A 19,058-nucleotide genomic window follows, 5' to 3' on the forward strand; every position below is an offset into this window, starting at 1 on the left:
ACAAACTACTGACTTCTCTCACTATCGCATGAGAAACGGCCCACAGCACAGTCAATCTTGATAAGCAGGTCTTCCTATCGCTCGTCGATTGGCGCGTGGGCGGGCGATTTCTTTCGCCTTGCCGTGGGCATGCTTTTATGGGAGAATTGCCCAATAAAAGGAATAGGATCCCAGTTCTTATAAAAAACTTTCCGAAACAAGTTGGATTGCTGGGGCAGTGTATCAAGCATAGAAATACTACATCATACTGTAAATCCAACTCGTTTTTTAACAAGTTGACCATGTTAAGCATGAGAAGCCAGCACGTTTAACAGTGTAAAGAAATAGCATGTTACCCCATCTTTAAAACCCTTTTTTAATTACTCTTTGTATAACTGCCATGTTCCCATAAAATACAACCAAATCATGGCACAAATTGAACTGTACTTTTCGTCTCCTGCCTTTTCTTTTCTCTTTGTTTTCCAATATATCTGATGTCAGTCTACTTTTCTAATTAAACTCTGACCCTCTCGCTCGCCAAATGTTTTGAGTCCTCACCCTTATAAATACATTCCAAGCATGAATGTGTCCACTTGAAAGGTCCGTATGCCTCCGTAATGAATTTGGCTCAGTCAGGCAGAGACTAATCTAAACTCTGAAAGTGCACTACTTTTCCTTGCAGATTTAGTGCTTTGTTTTGTGCTTCATCAGAGTGAAGGCTGAAATTGCTTGTAAATGTCTTAAAGCTCTGAATTGTGATGTGGTCAGGGACTCAGGCAGCCCGTCCTTCAGGATAACGTGCCGGGTGTCCTTGAAAGATACCAGGGAATGATTGTGCATCTGTGTGTGTTGAGTGAGGGAAATGGAGGCTGTTGCTCTGATAGCATCTCTCTGTCGGATGATGAGAGCCATCATTCATTCATTCTGTGCCATTGTACCTATGCAGTTCTAACGCTTTTCAAGTCCATTATAATCACCAGCCAGTGCTAAGCATTTACGAGAACGAGACTATGGTTCAAAAGGAAACAATTCTTCTGCAATCATTTTTTTTTACAGATATTAACATGGCTGGAGAGTCCCGTCCTTATAGGCCGAAAGTGGGATCCAAACACCCCTTTTCCTTATACAGGTTAAGCTTTTAGCCATGCATCTGCATTTTCTCCATTGTAAACAGTGAATTGCCGTAACATGTTTTTGTGTGTGTGTTTTTTTACAGTGGCTATGAATTTGATTATGATTTCTACAGGGATGATTTTTATAACAGGTATGCACGCTGCATTTACTTACGAAAATGCATTAAGACACGGATCATTTCAGAGCATTGCATTGGTATTTCAGTAAATGCTGGAGCTTTTGTTCATTAGAGTTTTAGTTAGATCCCCTAAGTCCCTTATGACCTATACTGTGCAAAAAATAAAAACTGGAGGAAGAGATATCGCTAGTAACCATAATTAATGGTTCAAATCGGTCTGACTTCAATCCTTTGCTCAGGCTAATGATGAACACTCCTCTCCAGTGAGACATTAGCTGAATGTCAGAAAGCTGCCGGGTCATTAACCGAGCAACAGAGACGTGTCGCCCATCCTTCCTCTGACATTTTCATGTGTTTGCTTTTACTGCTCATTTGAAAGAGCTTGGTTCTCTGTGGATCAAGCAAACACCTTTACAATTATAAGAAAATATAAAGGAAAAACTGTAATGCTATTTTTTATTTTGGGGCACAGGGTGTGCGCTTTTGCGAAACTTTCTTGCATATAGAATTAAGATTTTCTCTCATTTGATATGAAAATGTATTCGAATGAAATCTTGCACATGCAGCGTAATGTATATTTCATTTTCAATATTTGTGTACAGAAACTTATTACAAAAGATGGTTTCATTTTATTGGGGTATCCATATTCCCAAATACACTTATGCATACATGTATATCTGTTTGCTTTTCTCTTCAGGGTTTTTGACATTCATGGGCGATTAGCACCATCCCCTCGGGCTATCATACCCATCAAACATTCTCGTGTGGTTGCTCTCTCAACACGCAGAACGAAAAACTCTTTCCAGCCAAAGATGTCCAGCTGCTCTTCTTATATAACAAGGCTATCTTCAGGTTCTTTTTGCTTTATGGGTTTGTCCTTCATTTCCGTTCAACTGTTAGAACCATTTAAGTTAAAAAAGAAAAAATATTAAGTTTAAAAAATTGATCTGTTGAAAGAAGGATCTCACTTGGACTGACTCACAATAAACATGTAACAGAACCGTCAAAGATTTTATACATTTTTAATCACAAGTAACATTTGAGTATAGCCATGACGCTTCTGTCTGCCGACAACCATAGTCATTTTAAAACTAATAACTACACTGTTAGATTTTTCCTTGTAATTTTGCGGTAAGTCACTGGCAGCACTATTGCCAGTGACTTACTGTAAGTTCCCCCTTACAGCAGCTTAACTGTATATGTACCTTACAGTAATATGACTTTACTGCAACTTCTTTTTACAGTATAATATCCATACTGTAATGTCATTGTACAGTATAAAACCCTTACCACAATTTGGCTTCACAGTATTATAACTCTACAGTAACTTTACTGCAATTATAACTTGCTAAATAATATTGTAAAATGCATTCCTTTATAATAATTGTATTTCATATTATTTTACAATATGTGCCACTAGCAGTACAAAATCTCAATGATTGGTTTACATGAATACTGTTAAATTTTATAAATTCAAAATAAGTGACACAAGTCCATGTACAACAATATTTTTATTCAGTACATTATTATGTGTTACATACATTAATAATGGCTTGTTGAACAATGTGATACAACAATGCCTGATGACAACTGATGAAATCATAACAATATAACAGTATCTTTAAGAATAATCTAACAATAGATTGAACACTGTAAATACAGCCAATATTTTGGTTCAAAATCTATTACAACAAAACACACCAGGATGATGTTAATGAGACTACAGGCACAAAGCTTGCGAGATCCATTCTAGGCTTATCTCTGTTCTGGCGTTGAACTGGCACCGGTTCATTGCTAGACAGATGATCTAAAGAGAAACAAAAAGAAAATGTGTGAGAAATGGTCATGGATTTCTCTCATTTAAACTGTCGATGAACAGACAGGCTAACAATTTATGCAACAGCATAAAATACAACAATCAAAATATTCTTTTATTTTCTTCAAACCACCAACTTTATACAGTTTATCACATACTTGTGATTAGTTGGAATATGAACCAAACTTGTGTTATTCTTTAAATCAGACAAAACATAGCACATTTTCTTTCTGTTAATATTTTAAAAATAATAATTATGTGTGAAAAATAGAGTCTCACATGGATGATGTTTTTTTAGTTAGTGCCGCACTGGTTCCCTCGACCGAGAGCCACTGGATTTTTTACATAGACATTTGAAAGATTGCAAAAAATTAGATCTGTGATTAACAAAGGTTTGACACTTACATGCTTTGTCTATCAGGATCATCTTTACAAATTAACACCACATGTATGAAAGAGATGTATAACATGTATAACACCACATATATGAAGCCTAAATACAATCGGCAGAAATAAAAAGCTAACATGAAGATATACGGGTACAGTAGTTGACGAATAAATCGTGTCCTATGGTGTGACATAGCAAAAATTTGAAAACAAACTTTTTACATAATTTTATGTTATTAATATTAATATTTATAATATAAAATAGTATAAGAGAGATTTATCTTCATTGTTTGTTTTTTTCTTGATTTTTGCCATCACTCTATAGGACACATTTGCGTAATAATTTGTCAACTACCCATAAACAGACTATACCACAGTTGATCAACATCAATGTCACCACCACCAAGCCTTCAGCAACACTTTCAAACTTAACGTCAAAAATAACGTGTTCCCTAATAAGCGAGTAAGGTAAAGCTTTAAACAATTGCGAGCTGGTGTGTTCTATGCCGTATAATAAGATGTGAAAATATTTACAGGTTTTGTTAACCACATACCTTATTTCATTTACCCCATTAAAAAAACCTTGAATTTGGGGCAATGGAACCAGAAGTGCTCAAATGTTAACTGCAGGTTTTGCATGTGACACTTGATATGGACGCCATAGGAGACTTGTGCAATACACTTTACTCTGAATGTTGTCTCTTTATTAGTCAATGTATGTATCACTCATATATATATTATATGTACCATTACCTATAATAGTTTATGCATTGAATTACTCACCTCTGTACCATCACCCGCATAGTGCATGCTGATACTCCAGATTAACACAAACAGAGACGAAAAGACCGCAAAAGCACTGACGAAGACATACAGATGGATAGCTTCATAGAAGACCTAGCCCTCAACGCTGACCATCATGTAGGTTGCAGTCATCAAAATACACCATGAAAATGAACAAACCAGCACATTACCAGTAGTCACTAACTTTTTTTCATACCTAGCATGATAACTTGGTCTGTGTTGTCACTTCAGGCATCTTGGTGGATGTTGGCTGCAAACCCAAAAAGTAAAGCCTATGAGATATTGCAAGTCATTTCTATTTAAGAGAAACAGTTAAAAGGGGCTATTACAGCTGTCAAAATAAAGAATTGTACCTCTTCTTGAAGTAGGCTACCTCATCAACAGAAGAATGGCAATGATTGCAACCTGGTAGTTGTACTGTATATTCCTCTGCTTTCACAGTCCATGTCACAGAGCAGGCTTAAATGTCTTAAATGTTCCATTTCAGGCTCCTGTTTTTGAAAACAAAAAATTGGGTTATAGTTATAATGTGATTTTTTAATATTAGAATTATTGTTGGGGATTGCCCCACTGAAGGCAAGTTTTGGATATTACTGACTGCCAGAACTCCGGTCAGGGAGTGGAGTCATCAGATGATTCTTTGCCTTTATTATGCAGCATAAGACCACATACACTTGTGAGCATCTGAGGTAGTTTCTGGAAACAATACAACAATGTACAAATGAATAAACCGTTTGAACACCACTAGTATAGTATAAATATGTAACGTCAAATAAATGTATAAATACAGCAGCATAATACTGAGACATCACATTGTGTTAGTGATATGGACCTGTAATAATCACAAACGATATCTTATTTTATTATATGTAGCAGCAGATTACCGAAATAAAGTGCATAAACATTAGCCGCTTAGCCAGCGGATTTAAACCGATCATGAAAACATGATTAAAACACTCATTTGTAGCGTCTAAAATCCCGAAACTTAGACACACAAACCCTGATATTACATGTAGCAATGTCTGAATGATTTTGTGGTTGTCATAAACAAATAAGCATGATTAATTATCTCATTAATTTATCTCATGGTTAACCGCTACAGAGACAACAGAGCCAGCGGTGAATAAAGAAGCACTTGCCGTGGTGAGGCTGCGTTGGGCGGGGTACATGAGCTCTGAGCGCCCGGTGACTGCCTGGAGCTCATATCTCCGAATTCGTCCAAACAATTATCTTTATTAACCGACTGCAGATTTGAACTTTAAAAACATACATTCTCGCCTAAAATGTCTTAAAACTGCATTTTGTGACAGTAATATCAAACTTTTGGCAGTTTTACTGCTCCACTGTTGCATGTTAAATTTGGGAAATATTCTCCTCAGCAGCAACATTAATATTTAGTGAAATTTTAACAAAGCGAAACTAAAAGTACACCCGACTTATTAACGTTTCGTTAGGTATTTAACAGAAAACACGTTTTTTTTAGCAGTTCTTACCTTCTGTCAGCCGCTCATTCCCACAGGTGTCGCTCGACCAACGGTCGTGCTCAGGCCAGGATTGCCAGCTTCGCGGTTTTTACACTAAAATACGCTTTACCAGTAGTCAGTTCAAATTTGGCTTCACGCTCGCAGGCTTTAGTTATCCTTTTCCTGTTTCTTAAACAGTTTCCAATTACACTTTTAAAATGTTTCTATATGCAAAATTTTAAGTGACACATTTTTTATATTTTCACTTATAAAAGTCTTCAAATACAGTAGCACTACTGCGATTGTGTCAACAGTAGAGTACTGTAAATTCCAAAAATACAGTATGACAATGTAAATTACAATGTTACATCATAAAAATACCCATAATGCAATACATATTACAGTAATTAACAGTAAAAAAGAAAGATTATAGTAATTTACTGGGCATTTTGTAGTAAGTACTGTAACTGTAAAAATTACAGCAAAGTCTAACAGTGTAAAGTGCTATACAATGAACTAAATATCATGATAATAAATATCGTTCCTCCTTATTTTTCTGTTTTTTTTTTCAAAGTGAAATCCGATCAGCTCCTGACAATCAAGCAAGAACTGTCTCAGATCAAGATTAAGATTGACTCCTTACTTGGAAGGTTAGAGAAGATTGAACGGAAGCAGTTTGCAGAGGCAGGTAAGAGGAAGAAATGAACATTGCTGTCAGTGTAGAGACCATGTTGGCAGGAGGTAGATTAAAAACACTCGTCTTCATCACTTTCAGTGTCAGTGCAGGTAATCGAAAAGAACGGCATTCAGTATTCACATTAAAAAAAAACATTGAGCTGGTAGAGCAGACATCTGGAAACTCATACCCGTGTTTACTTTCTTGGTATAACTTCTTAAGAGTTCCCCACCCTGTAATCCTTTTTATATTCAGTGTAGCTTTGGGCCACACTTTAATCTCTGTGTCCCCCGTCTCATTCACCTTTATCTGTACTGTACCCACCTCTGTCTGGGATCTCGATGTTGTGAAGAGGCCCAAAGGAAGCACAAAAAAGCCCATCAATCCCTTTATAGTGAGACAGGAGAGGATTCTGGAGAAGATCAAGAGCATCAGGAAAGCGGATCTTGGAAAGTGACTGATGATGACTATGATGACAGTGTTGACAATGAACGGGTGAGTACTTAATAAACTCATATAACTGTAAAATTATTCTGTTTCTTGTTTGATAACTGACTATTTGAGATCTGACTGTGTGTGTTTTTAAACTCTAGATAGAAATCCACATATCTGATATAGACAACTGAACGGTTTGTATTCAGCATTCATGTCACCTCATGTCATCAAAACAAAATACAAATTTACAATTTTAAAAATAAAAATAGTCTTTCTCTTGTTATTTTATATGATCATAAAGTAGATAGTGTCTGTCCTTCAAGAGTTTTGTGGAATGAACTAACATGAACCATCTGAGTTTAAGAGACCCGCTGCTCTCTATAAGAATACAATTATATTGTTTTTGCTGTTTTCATAATTACCAAAGAGCCCCCAGCTTTTACAATTATTGTTGTGTACTACTGAACTACTGTACAACTTCAACTATTTAAGCCATTTATTTCTAAATTATACTGTCTCATCATTTGACCTTCCGGCAAATGTTTCCTTTGTTCAGTTTGTAACCAATAGGAGTTGAAAGCGCTTATTGATACTGAAAAAAACACTTACAGGCTACCTAAATATTTCTGTTATTGTAAACACATTCGTTTTTAACACTTTTTAACAGATTTTTGGGTTTGCTTTTTTGCTTTCTTTAGGAAGGAGACCAGCACACCTATCAAGCTTTATTTTTGAAGATGTCCAGCTGGAAACTGTCAATTTTTTCAATGTTAAGAACTGTCTGGCTTGAATAGTTTATCATTTATTTATAAGGACAAATAAACATCAGGGACAATAAACAAAAGTTGTTCAGACACATCCATATGTGAATACATGCTTGTCACTGCATAAACCAAGCAAGAGGGAGTCCACATAATCTTTAAAATTAATGTATGTTATTTAGAAAAGGAGTAATAACACTTCACCGTCATTGTCATGGACATGTGTAAATGTATATACACATTTGCTGGATACTAAACAAATATGTACATTTATTCGAATAATGCTTTAATGCACATTTATGTACAATTCATGAATTCTCATTTATTCTTACATTTCAATGTATATAATTTTGTACTTAATATCCTAAATAAGTACTGTGATTTTTTGTGAATTTGTAATGTGTCACCCAATGTGAAATAAAATTGAAAATACACGCACGATGCGTCTCATTGTCACTTAGTAAGCTGACTTCTGGGCTGGGCGATAAAAAATCTCACTAGTACATACTAGTGCACCCTAAGTTTGAACAGCTAACATAACGTTTTCGCAATAAAGTCTTTCTCAAGGCAGGAGATATAGTTTACCGTTAACGCAACAAAAGAAAAGTCTTGTGCAGGAAGTAGCGATGCCCGGAAGTGCTGGATATGAAGTAGAGCTAAGCGGGACTTTTAATTTCTACAGCGGCAAAACAATGAAAGCAGGCAGGTAGAGTTTATCAACACTCGGCAGACGATTATTGTATTTCATCGTTTCTACATGTTAGTTATGGTACACCAGAAACGAAGGTCAGTAAGTTAACACACTTTGTAATAAACAAAAATAAACCAAGCCTAGCAAAATAAAAGTATCACTTTGCGTTTATTTTCACCTAGATAAGATTTGTATTCCTATTATTTGTAGAGCATTATATGAACCTAACTGCTTTGAATCCCAGTTAATAAATGAATTAGCCGATCGTGGATTTGTCGTCTTCGCTTTAAATTACATGTTGTGTTGTTAAGTGCTTAGTTGACAGATGCCCAGTGTTTAACGTAACAATTCTTATTTCAACTGGACCTGTCTAAAGCAAGAACAAGATTTAACACACTGTAGTTTTGCGTTAAATAATTTGTTTGAGCCTATTTAGTCTTTTTCAGAAGTGGCAAAGTAACGTTAAATGGATGGGTGGCAATAGGAAAGGCCAGCACATTTGTTATGCTCTATCGGTGAACTTTTTGTCCGTGTATCACCCAAGAGATCTGCACTGGTTATTGCTTATTTAAAGGATCCATTAGGTTGACGGGTTAATAAAGACAGATGTCTGTTGTCAACTTGCTGTCAATGTGTCTGTAGCAGGTCATGGCTGTTGGAGAGCTCTGTCTAATTGATAAAGACATTTCAAGGTATATGTTTTACATATTATAAACTAGTTCTTCTGCCTGATAACGGGCTTGCTGGCTGAATTTAGAGTATAGTGAAAATGATGGTGATTTCACTGAAAGTCTTTGTTTCCAGTCTGTTAGGGATCCCATTGAATCCCAACATTTCATCGCTGAATCTTCACTGTAACCGCATTTCTAAGATTGAGGGTTTGACAACAGCGTGGCACATTCGGCATCTGGACCTGTCATCCAACCACATCTGTCGTATAGAGGGATTAGATTCCCTGTCCTCACTGCGCACCTTAAACCTGTCTTGCAATTTAATCACAAGGGTGGAAGGTACGTTTTTTGAGGTCGATCTTTTGGTTGGAGTAAACAGAAATGGGACACTTAAGCTTAATCTTTATACTTGTATGCGTGTTCTTCCATTACAAGTTCTACTGTTAGCCAGTTCTAATATTATAATATTATTTGGTTTCTTTTTATATGCAATCTCTCAATGTGTGTGTGTTTTTTTAGGGCTCAGTGGACTAACAAATCTCACAAGACTAAATTTGGCTTACAATCAAATAAATGATCTAAGTGGTATGTGGGAATACTGCAGTACTGCAACACATTTTCTTATGTATTGATCCAGCATGTGAATAGTTTGTACGATCCCAGATAATACGATATTTAAGAGAAGAGCATTAAAAATGTTCTGTGTATCTTCGCTGCACTTTTAGGCCTCTTATATCTCCATGGAGCTGAGTGCAAACTAAAACACCTGCAGCTCCACAGCAATCGTCTGGATAGTATAAATCACCTAGTGCAGTGCGTGGTGGGACTCCACAATCTGAAAGATCTTACTCTCAGCAAGGACAGCTCACAAAATCCAGTCTGCTCGCAGCCAGGTTTGTATGAAAGACCCAAAAGGAAACCTGACATCTCATTTTTCAAACAAGAAAGCTGTTAAAGTATAGTAGAGAATGGAGCTGGCCACATCAAGGTCACAGGCTTGATTTTCTTAAATGCACATAATCATAAAGTAAATTGCTTAAATGCTTTGAATATTTTTTTTCTGCATTAATGCTTAATGTAAACGTTTATGTAAATGCATGTATAAGTATCAGGAAATGCTACAATAAAAAAGCATTATAAAATGTAACTGATTGTGTTTTCACCTCTGCTCGTAGGCTATAGGGATACGGTTCTACAATCTCTACATCAAGTCACTACACTAGATGGAGTAGATCGCCTGGGAAACACATCTCATTCAGCAGAGGAAAGCCCTATGGATGTTCCTGGCCTTGAGGATTTTCTTGAGTTTCTCAATTCATCAGACACTAGTGTTAATGGAGGACCGGTAAGCACTTTTATGATACTTTTCAGCGTATACGTAAAGTGATAGTTCACCCAAAGATGAATATTCTGTCATCATTTACTCACCCTCTTTTCATGTTCCACAGAACACAAAAGAAGATATTTCGAAGAATATTGTGAAACCGAACAGCGCCGGCACCCATTCACTTATATTGTATGGACACAAAACCAAGTCAGTGGGTGCCGGCGCTGTTTGGTTTGGAACATTCTTCAAAATATCTTCTTTTGTGTTCTTCATACAGGTTTGAAATGACAAGATGGTAAACAGAGTATTGACAGAGTATTCATTTTTGGGTGAACTATCCCTTTAATGCTTTGTATTCTACATTTTCCTGAGAAATGTATGTAGTTTTGGATGCATGTTCAGTGTATTTCCCTGTTCCGTAGGCGAAGTCGGACGCTCCTCTCACTACTCCACGGATTGATGAGGTACTGTCCCAGTTTCGACAGCGAGGTGAAAAACCAACCACAGAAAATCAAGAAAATGAGCTGCGTATTAAAAAACTAGAGCTGCAGGTTTCCCACCTCATTCAGAAGGTAGAGGAAAAGCAGAAGGATAATTACGTTTTAGTTATGATTCGTTTTAATCATTTCAAATTCTAATTTCAGAATATTATTTTTTTATTTACACATCCCAGGTCCCAGCCGGGGATGCCATTAACACAAGCCGCGCTTTACCTTCTGTGGTACGTAAAGCTAAGAGAGATACTGATCAGACTTCAGAGAGTGAATGCGACAGTGCAAAAGAGAACCAACGGAATTCCAGAATCCCAGTTCATCCCAAAGGCTCTGTAGCGAAAAAGACGACCAAGGACAACAGACCCAAACAGCCTGACTGGTGGAGTATCTTATACACAAAGTGTTTTAAGAGGCTGCTCCAAATATTTTCCAATACAGTGTATAGACGATTTCAACGGCAACAACATACACAAACGTTATGTGGCCTAGCTTAACTTCTGGTAGACCTCTGCAAACTGTGGAGTAGTTTTCACTGAATGTAATACAATTAAAGTACAATAAAATATTAATATAAATTAAATATAAATATTTGTGTTATATTACCAGCCACTAACATCCACTGCAGGCTTGTTTTTCCGCTAAATGATGGTGATGAAAGCGCCCGCCCACAGGAGGCGGTGTTTCTATTGGCTGAAAACGAAAAATGCTGTGTTCGTCACAGGAACTTACCTGCGTCATTTGCCGGAAAAACAAGCCTCTCGTTCGCCTGCAGCGGATGTTAGACATTATCGTTAATACTAATAGTGTTGTCAATATGGATATTTCTCTTAAACAAAAGCATCGATGTTGAGCCGTTCTTTGATTGATGGATGCACTTTTTGGAGCTTCAAAAAATTGCCTCCCATTCTACCGCTTGGAAGTAAAAGGATACGTGGTATTATAACTCTGACTGCATTATTCTTCAAGAAGAAAGTCACATTCACTTAGGATGCCTTGAGGGTGATAAAACATGGGGAAATTTTGATTCAGGCCTGAAGTATCACTTTAACTCCGGGCCAGGAACGTGCGTCCGATGAAACTGTCTATTCCAAAGTGGATGGTGTATCTAACTTTATCAGGTTCAAAATCGTACAATTGACAACCTGCTCTGCATTTTAGACAGCTTTTCAGTAGTGTGTAAATGGAAAGTGCATTAATTCCTCTTTCTCCACCCACTTCAAATTGACAGTATACATGAATGATTACACTGTCAAAACGTTCAGTTACAGTTCATTTGGCTTCATCAGGTCTTAGTAGCTCTACATTTTGATAATAACATTGCAGTATATTAAGAAGTAAAGTCTAATAATGTGTTTTGTTTACTTGTGTAATAGTGTTTTCGTAATAGTATATGTAAATCTGTTAAAACGTTTCGCATTTGTGCTTTTGTTTTAATTGCAGTGTAACAGATACACAGAAACAGAGGTCCACAAAGCAGGCTGTTGGCCCCCGTAGAAAGACATCAGTCCAGAGCTCTGGGTCGGAGGAAACAGTGACAGTACAGTCTTTGAAAAAGGGTCCAAAAACAATGAGAGCAAGTCCTGTCAAAGGTCAAGCTCAATCTCAGGTTGAAACCTACAGGGTATGCAGACAAAACTGCTCAAATACAACAATCCTTTTTATTGTATGTATGTAAATACGTTATATACTGTAAGTAATAACACACTATTGTGTGTGTTCACATTTAGGCAATAGTGGAAGAGCGTGACCAGGAGCGAGAGCGACGCTGGAAAGCAGAGCAGGCTGTGAAAAGACTTACAGAACAGGTTAAAAACCTGCAGACTCGGGCCAGTGAGGAGAAGGATTTACAGAGCTTAGCCCTACACACCACAGACAGGTGAGGACACATAAAACCTAGGGAAATATTTTAAAGTGCAGTGTCAATAAAAATAGTTCAGAATCAACCCATCTCAACCACTATTGAGGTTTCATGATGTTCAGCATGCACCTCCCTATGTACACAGGAAAGCAGCTTGATAGGTTTTGCAACAGAGCGATGACAGTCCTGTTTTTAATCAGTAAATAGATATTTTTACTTTGCCCCATTGTTCAGATGACCTGGAATGAGCTCAATAAAGAGTTACACCGCTGAGAGTAAAACCAAATATACATTAAAACCTTCCCAACAAACAAAATAATTGGAAAATCTGGACATCTGTTATCTCACTCATTTCTCCCAACAAGGACACAGCAACAATTTCCAGCCCCATTCCAAGTATTCATTCGGGATGCTTAGCTTCACATATTGCACCTAATCGGTGTCGGCTCTGGTTGAAATGTTAGATCTGAAAACACTGAGGTATAATTAAATTTTATTAGAAGTGTCTGGTGTCCCCACCGCTTCACCCTGATGCATGAAGCTCCGCCATCCCACCTGTGCGTCTGTTGCCGCGGCATGATGATGGCCCTGATGTTGTGCTCTAATATTATAGCCCACGCGCTCCCCCTGGTGATAAATCGTAATTATAACGGAGATTAAAGTCGAGGTGACAGGCACATGTCTCCTGAAGATCATCAATCAATTCTAATTGCCGCCCCTGCAGCACTTGGCTGCTAATGACTCTCGCCTCACAGAGTCCAGTATCTGTTTCATTTATTTATCTTCGGTGTGTGGGCTGTGTATCGGCAAGTGCTATAAGGTGGGTTATATAAGGTGGGTCACGCAAGTCACTTGGCTGTCACGGTGCATTACCATATATGGTGTGTCTGAACCATATATGGAATCATACATTACATGCCTTTATACAATATTTTATGATGTCTTGTTGTAGAATGTTATATTGCAGTCAGGTGTTGCTGTATCTTAGTTGATGGAGCAAAGGTCATGGGTTTCATTCCGTGAACTCGCTTTGCATCAAAGCCTTTGGAAAATGCATGAATGTAAATGTAACACGTCAGAATCCATGATGATCCATGATGCTCAGATCATGCTCTGAAATCAATGATTGTCATTTCCCCCTCCATTATTTCTTGCCATCTCTTGTTATGTCATGGCAAGAAAAAGGTCAAAAATTGATGGAAAAAGAATTGTGTGATGCAGTGATGATGACATCATAAGAAAGCCAATCTCTTTCTTTCTCTAGACTGAAAGAGATGCTGTTGAAAGAGCGTTCCGATCGGGCAGGACTGCAAACCCGTTTACAGGAGTTGGAGGAAAGACACAGGTCTACATTAGAGCAGCTGGAGCAGGCACATAACCGGGATGAGCAACACAAGAGGGCGCTGCGGAGTCTGGAGGACAGCGTGAGCCAAGCAGAGCCTCTCAGAGTACAGCAGCGTGCTGAAGAGGTAACAGGGATTAGCAAAGTATTCTCAAACTGAGAACTTGCACTCCAGTATAACTGCTTTCCTGTAGCTCAGTGGTTAGAGCATGGCGCCAGCAACGCCAAGGTCATGGGTTCGATCCCAGGGATTGCACATATTCAAATACAAATGTATAGTGTCATGCAATGTAAGTCGCTTTGGATAAAAGCGTCTGCCAAATGCATAAATGTAAATACATGTAATGTAACTTGCATCTTAAACCGTGACACCCAAACACATGCCACTATTTTGCGGTATTAGCAATAGACGAACTAGCGACTTTCATGAGCTGAACTTCAAAAGTCCTTCACTTCAAAAATAATGTAGCAAATATGAATAAAGATCTCTCACAGAACAGGCATTCAAATGCAATTTCTTTTTGACATTTTGGATCCATGGAGTTTAAATAAGTCAATGGAATATTTACAACTGACCTTTTGCATTTGTTGAACGTTTACCATGAGAAAGAGCAATCTGACATTTCCCTACTGGACTATTTCTTTGTAAACAACATTTAAAAGTGACTGAACTGCAATATTTTCACAGATAAAGAGGACTCAGGAGCTGGAGAATAAAGCATCTGCCTTTAAAAGAGAAGTTGAGATACTGAGAGCATCAGCACGACAGCACAAAGACAAGCTACAGCAGTTGCACGAATTATTGGCCTCCAGGGAGGAGATGCACAGGTACACAAGCATCACATGCGGTTGTGTGTGTAACATACAGGACTTTTCCAGGAAGCTGTTCCTCTAACTGCTTGCATTTTGCACCTGTTTGACTGCTTATCTTGGTGGTACAGGAAGGAGCTTGCGTCGCGGTTGCTTCCTGGTGGGACTGAGTTTAAGGACGCTGTAGCCAAAGAGGTGGAGGCTATAGAGAAAAGATTTGCCCAGAAACAAGCTGAGATGGAGCAAAAGCTTGGTGATTCTCTTAAGCAGTATGCCGCTCTGGAGGATGAGTTTCGCATGGCTCTTACCATTGAGGCAAAGCGTTTCTCAGAGGTAGAGTAATCGAAATAAAAGGAAAAGCGTGACCTTTTGACATTATACTTCATAAAGGTTTGGATCGATTTCATTTAGACAGTCAAACACACTGAGGATAAGAATATAATTATTATTTGGAAAACGTTATAAGTAAATATATCAAAGAAATGAGATATGAGTTGAATGTCAATGCAGTTCGTAAAATGTCAGAGTGGTGATAAAATGAATACTTAAACTTTCCAAGTGCTTTTTTAACATTTTATTGCGAAAGTGTTTTTAACTCTGTGGGTGTTTGTAGGTGAAGGAGGGGTTTGATCAGATGTCTGCTGAGCTCTTAGAAGTGAAATCAAGCCTCAGTCAGTCTCAGCAGAAAGAGAAGCAATCAGTCTCTCTGGTGCAGGAGCTCACAACCATGGTGAAGGAGCAAAAAACAAGAATAGCTGAACTCCTCAAAGCTAAACGGGAAGCTGCAGCTGAGTTTAAGGCAAGACCAAAAGAATTTTGATGTTACAAATGTTTAATTATATAGATCAAAATGTGCACTTTAGAAATCACACTATGCTTTGCTTTTGCATGCCAGACCCGTCTGCAGTCCTTGGAGTCCAAACTAGAAGAGGACAAACGCCTCAACCTCCAGGTAGAGCTATTAAAGAAAGACAAGACCAGGCTGCTGTCCCAGCTCACAGCTCAAGAGTCTGTCATAGATGGGCTACGAGCAGAGAGGAAGATCTGGGGCCAGGAACTTGCACAGCAAGGTACAGAAGCAGAAAATATGTCTGACACCATTTCCAAATCAAGCGTGACATGATTAGCTCTCTTACTGTATATCTGTGTTCAGAATCAACTTTATTGTCAAGTACTGTAGGTTCACATATACAAGGAATGGGCTAGTTGCACAAGATGGCGCCGGTGGTGAGGTTTTGCAACGCTAGGGTCAGCAGACCAATTTCTGGTCGTATAACACTATCGAGTTGTTTTGGCTTAGCGATGTAAAGAGGATAAGTCATATCGCTGATATATTGCTTTCTACTTTTATCTCCTTTTCCCATACAGTGTTATACGACCGGAAATTTGTCTGCCGACTCTGGCGTCCCAAAAGCTCACCGGTACCGTCTTGTGCACCTCGCGAATTAGAGCTGTAATAAAGCTGTAACTATAAACAAAAATCAAACATTTGAAAAATACAAAGACGGAAGGAATGTTAACAAAGGATGTGCAAAAAGTGGTTTGTTGATAGCTTTTGTCTGTCATGGTCCAAAATCCTGCTCCTCATAGTGTACATTAAGCCTAAAATATGTTCTGATTGGCTGTCATCTCGTGGTGCTGTTTAATGTGTAGTGGGGATAGAGAAAATACTTGTTGCATTTCCCCTGGAAAGACGGTGTTAAAGAGGTGTTTTTTTACCTGCTTTGTACGTTTTGTGTTTAGGTGCATCTTTAGCACAGGACCGTGGTCGACTAGAGGCTAGGATTGAGGTGTTGTTAACCGATCTGGAGTCGCAGAAGAAACAGAATGAGAGAGACAACGATGCACTTAGGATTAAAGCAAAGATCGTTGATGACCAGACAGAGACTATCCGTAAACTAAAAGAGGTAAAGTCCTGTTCATTCACAAAATAGAACTAACTAAAAATACTGAAGCGAATGCATGGAGACCAAAATCCTTTATGCAGCAGGATCAGTCTTCTCTGCCGAACTCATTTTGTTTTCATGTGTTGCTCCTAGGCCCTGCTAGAGCGAGATGAGCAGATCCGTAAATTGCGCGAAGAAAGTGTGCAGGACCAGCGAAAGTCAAAACAGCAGCTGGAGGAGGTAATGGCATCTGCTGCGGAGCTCAGAGACACAGTGGAGCAGCTTAGTCTCAGAAAGGAGGAGTTGAAACAACAGCTTCTCGATAAGGAGGCGGAGCTTGATGAGGTCAAAGAGAACTACAGGTATGGGACCACATAGCTAGTTTATACTTTTTTATAAACAGGCCAGGGAACATCACATTACATTATTGTTAGAACTGCTATCTGCTCTGTAGGGTTTCAAGTAAGAAATGGCAGGAAAAGGCTGAACTGTTGAACAGGCTCGAGAGCCAGGTAAAGCGAATGAAGGAGGGATTTGATTCCAAAGAGAGAGCTCTGGTGGAAGAAAGGGACAAAGCTTCACAAGCGCACAGGTATGAGGAGGGAAGCACATCCTGTTTTGGTTGATATATGGAATATATCAATTTTCATGTAATTTCATTTTTTAGGGCAGCAGTGGAGAAGCTTCACTGTGTGGACGATGCCTTCCGTAGACAACTGGAATCTCTGCAGGCTTCCCATCAGGCTGAGCTACTTCGCCTGGCGAATGACAAACAGAAACAGACAGAGAAAGCCAATCAGAAGGTATTTGTATTTGGTTCATGTATTTATCATAAAGGGATAGTTCACCCAAAGCGGAGAATTCGGTCATCACTTACTCACCCTCAGATTGTTTCAAACCTGTATAAATTTCTTTGTTCTGCTAAACACAAAATCATTTGGAAGAGTGTCAGTAACCAAACAGATCTCATCCCCCATTGACTGAGTATATTTTCCCTACAAAGGCAGTAAATGGGGGATGAGATCTGTTTGGTTACTAACATTCTTCCAAATATCTTTCTCTGTGTTCATCAGAACAAAGAAATTTATACAGATTTGGAACAACCTGAGGGTGAGCAAATGATGACAGAATTTTCATTTTTAGGTGAACTATCCCTTTAAGGATTGAAGCTGCTTGCGGACCTACTTGAAGCGTTCTAGAGGGCACTGTTTCCTCACACAGAAAAATAGCTAAATTAAAGGGGTCATATGGCGCGAACACGTGTTTTTCTGTGTCTTTGGTGTGCTATAAGTTGCCCATGCATGTATTAGACACGTAAAATTGCAAAAATTAAAGTGTCGGAACAAAAGATGCATTCTATCTAAAAGTGAATGCTCACCCAGACCTGCCTGAAATGCCTCGTGTAACCACACCCCCACAAATCTACTTCAATTCGTGGTATGATTTGACTAAGACCGCCCAAATGTACAGTATACGCAAGTCAGTACTGTCAGTACAATTGCTTTGGAACCTGATGTTCCAAATATGGTAAGAGGCGTTACATTTCCGTCACATGCTTGCAGTATTCGACCAATCACTACGCACTGGTTAACTAACCAATCATAGCACACCTCGCTTTTTAGAGCGATGAGCTTTGTTAAAAATCCGCGCGTTTCAGAGAGGCGGGGCAAAGAGGAGATACAAACATCCACGGTATGTGGAAAATACAGCGTTTTCGAACCTTAAATCGTGTATACACATTGCAATACATCTAAAACAAACGATAATATTCGTTTTAGCCGTGTCATATGACCCCTTTAAAACAGATGAGTTGTGTTTATATTAATTTATTGAGTAAAGAGGAACTGATGCTCGATCATCTCTCTCTTAAAACAGTTTAAACATCTGCAGACTGCAATTCTTTTTGATTTTTATTACAGGTGTTCCAGGTGGAGGAGGAAATGCGTCAGCTGCTTGAGGAAACTGAGAGTAATAAAAGGGTTATGGAGGAGAAAATGAGACGCCTCACACAAGTGCTGAAAGACTTCTAACCTCCTATCTGCTGCAGAGCCACAAGACAAACATACTTGGTGGATGCCTTATTTTTTGAAAGTCATGTTTTTGTTAAATTTGGGGTGCAAACATATTCCTAAATGTTCACCCCATTGTATTGAACTGTAGTTTAAGTTTTTATTAAAATTACAGTACAAACAGGTCTCTGTAAAATTGTAGAATTAAATTATTTATTTTTGTATTTTATTAAACATAATAAAATACAAAATAGTTTGACGTACCTTTACAATGCATTATTATGTAATGTACTTTTATGTAACATTTCCTTTTGTTGTTTCTCTGTTTAAATTGTATAATTAAATCTATAAACTCGTTGTCAATAGGCCTACGTGTCAGTTTGTTATTTTGAGAAAT

At 38.3% G+C, this 19,058-nt stretch overlaps 1 protein-coding gene across 4 annotated transcripts; it reads left to right on the forward strand.

Annotated features, from left to right (window-relative positions):
- Positions 1 to 6,789: 6,789 nt before the first annotated feature.
- On the forward strand, positions 6,790 to 18,991 carry lrrcc1 (leucine rich repeat and coiled-coil centrosomal protein 1). 4 transcript variants are annotated; one of them, XM_057334582.1, is made up of 22 exons: positions 6,790 to 6,872; positions 6,975 to 7,006; positions 7,511 to 8,359; positions 8,839 to 8,956; positions 9,069 to 9,274; positions 9,455 to 9,520; positions 9,661 to 9,828; positions 10,111 to 10,280; positions 10,685 to 10,834; positions 10,936 to 11,135; positions 12,197 to 12,377; positions 12,484 to 12,632; positions 13,879 to 14,083; positions 14,645 to 14,784; positions 14,898 to 15,099; positions 15,380 to 15,565; positions 15,662 to 15,836; positions 16,510 to 16,673; positions 16,806 to 17,014; positions 17,107 to 17,244; positions 17,320 to 17,455; positions 18,572 to 18,991. In XM_057334582.1, exons 4-22 carry the CDS (start codon positions 8,913 to 8,915, stop codon positions 18,680 to 18,682), a joined length of 3,000 nt encoding a protein of 999 aa, XP_057190565.1. In that variant the 5' UTR covers positions 6,790 to 6,872; positions 6,975 to 7,006; positions 7,511 to 8,359; positions 8,839 to 8,912; the 3' UTR covers positions 18,683 to 18,991. The 4 variants fall into 4 exon arrangements, with proteins under 4 accessions (XP_057190565.1, XP_057190566.1, XP_057190569.1 ...); XM_057334583.1 differs by having other exon boundaries at positions 8,910 to 8,956; XM_057334586.1 differs by having other exon boundaries at positions 7,511 to 8,279; positions 8,907 to 8,956.
- The last annotated feature ends 67 nt before the right edge of the window (positions 18,992 to 19,058 follow it).

This window comes from Triplophysa rosa, linkage group LG5 (assembly GCF_024868665.1).
Source record: "Triplophysa rosa linkage group LG5, Trosa_1v2, whole genome shotgun sequence".
NCBI lineage: Eukaryota > Metazoa > Chordata > Actinopteri > Cypriniformes > Nemacheilidae > Triplophysa > Triplophysa rosa.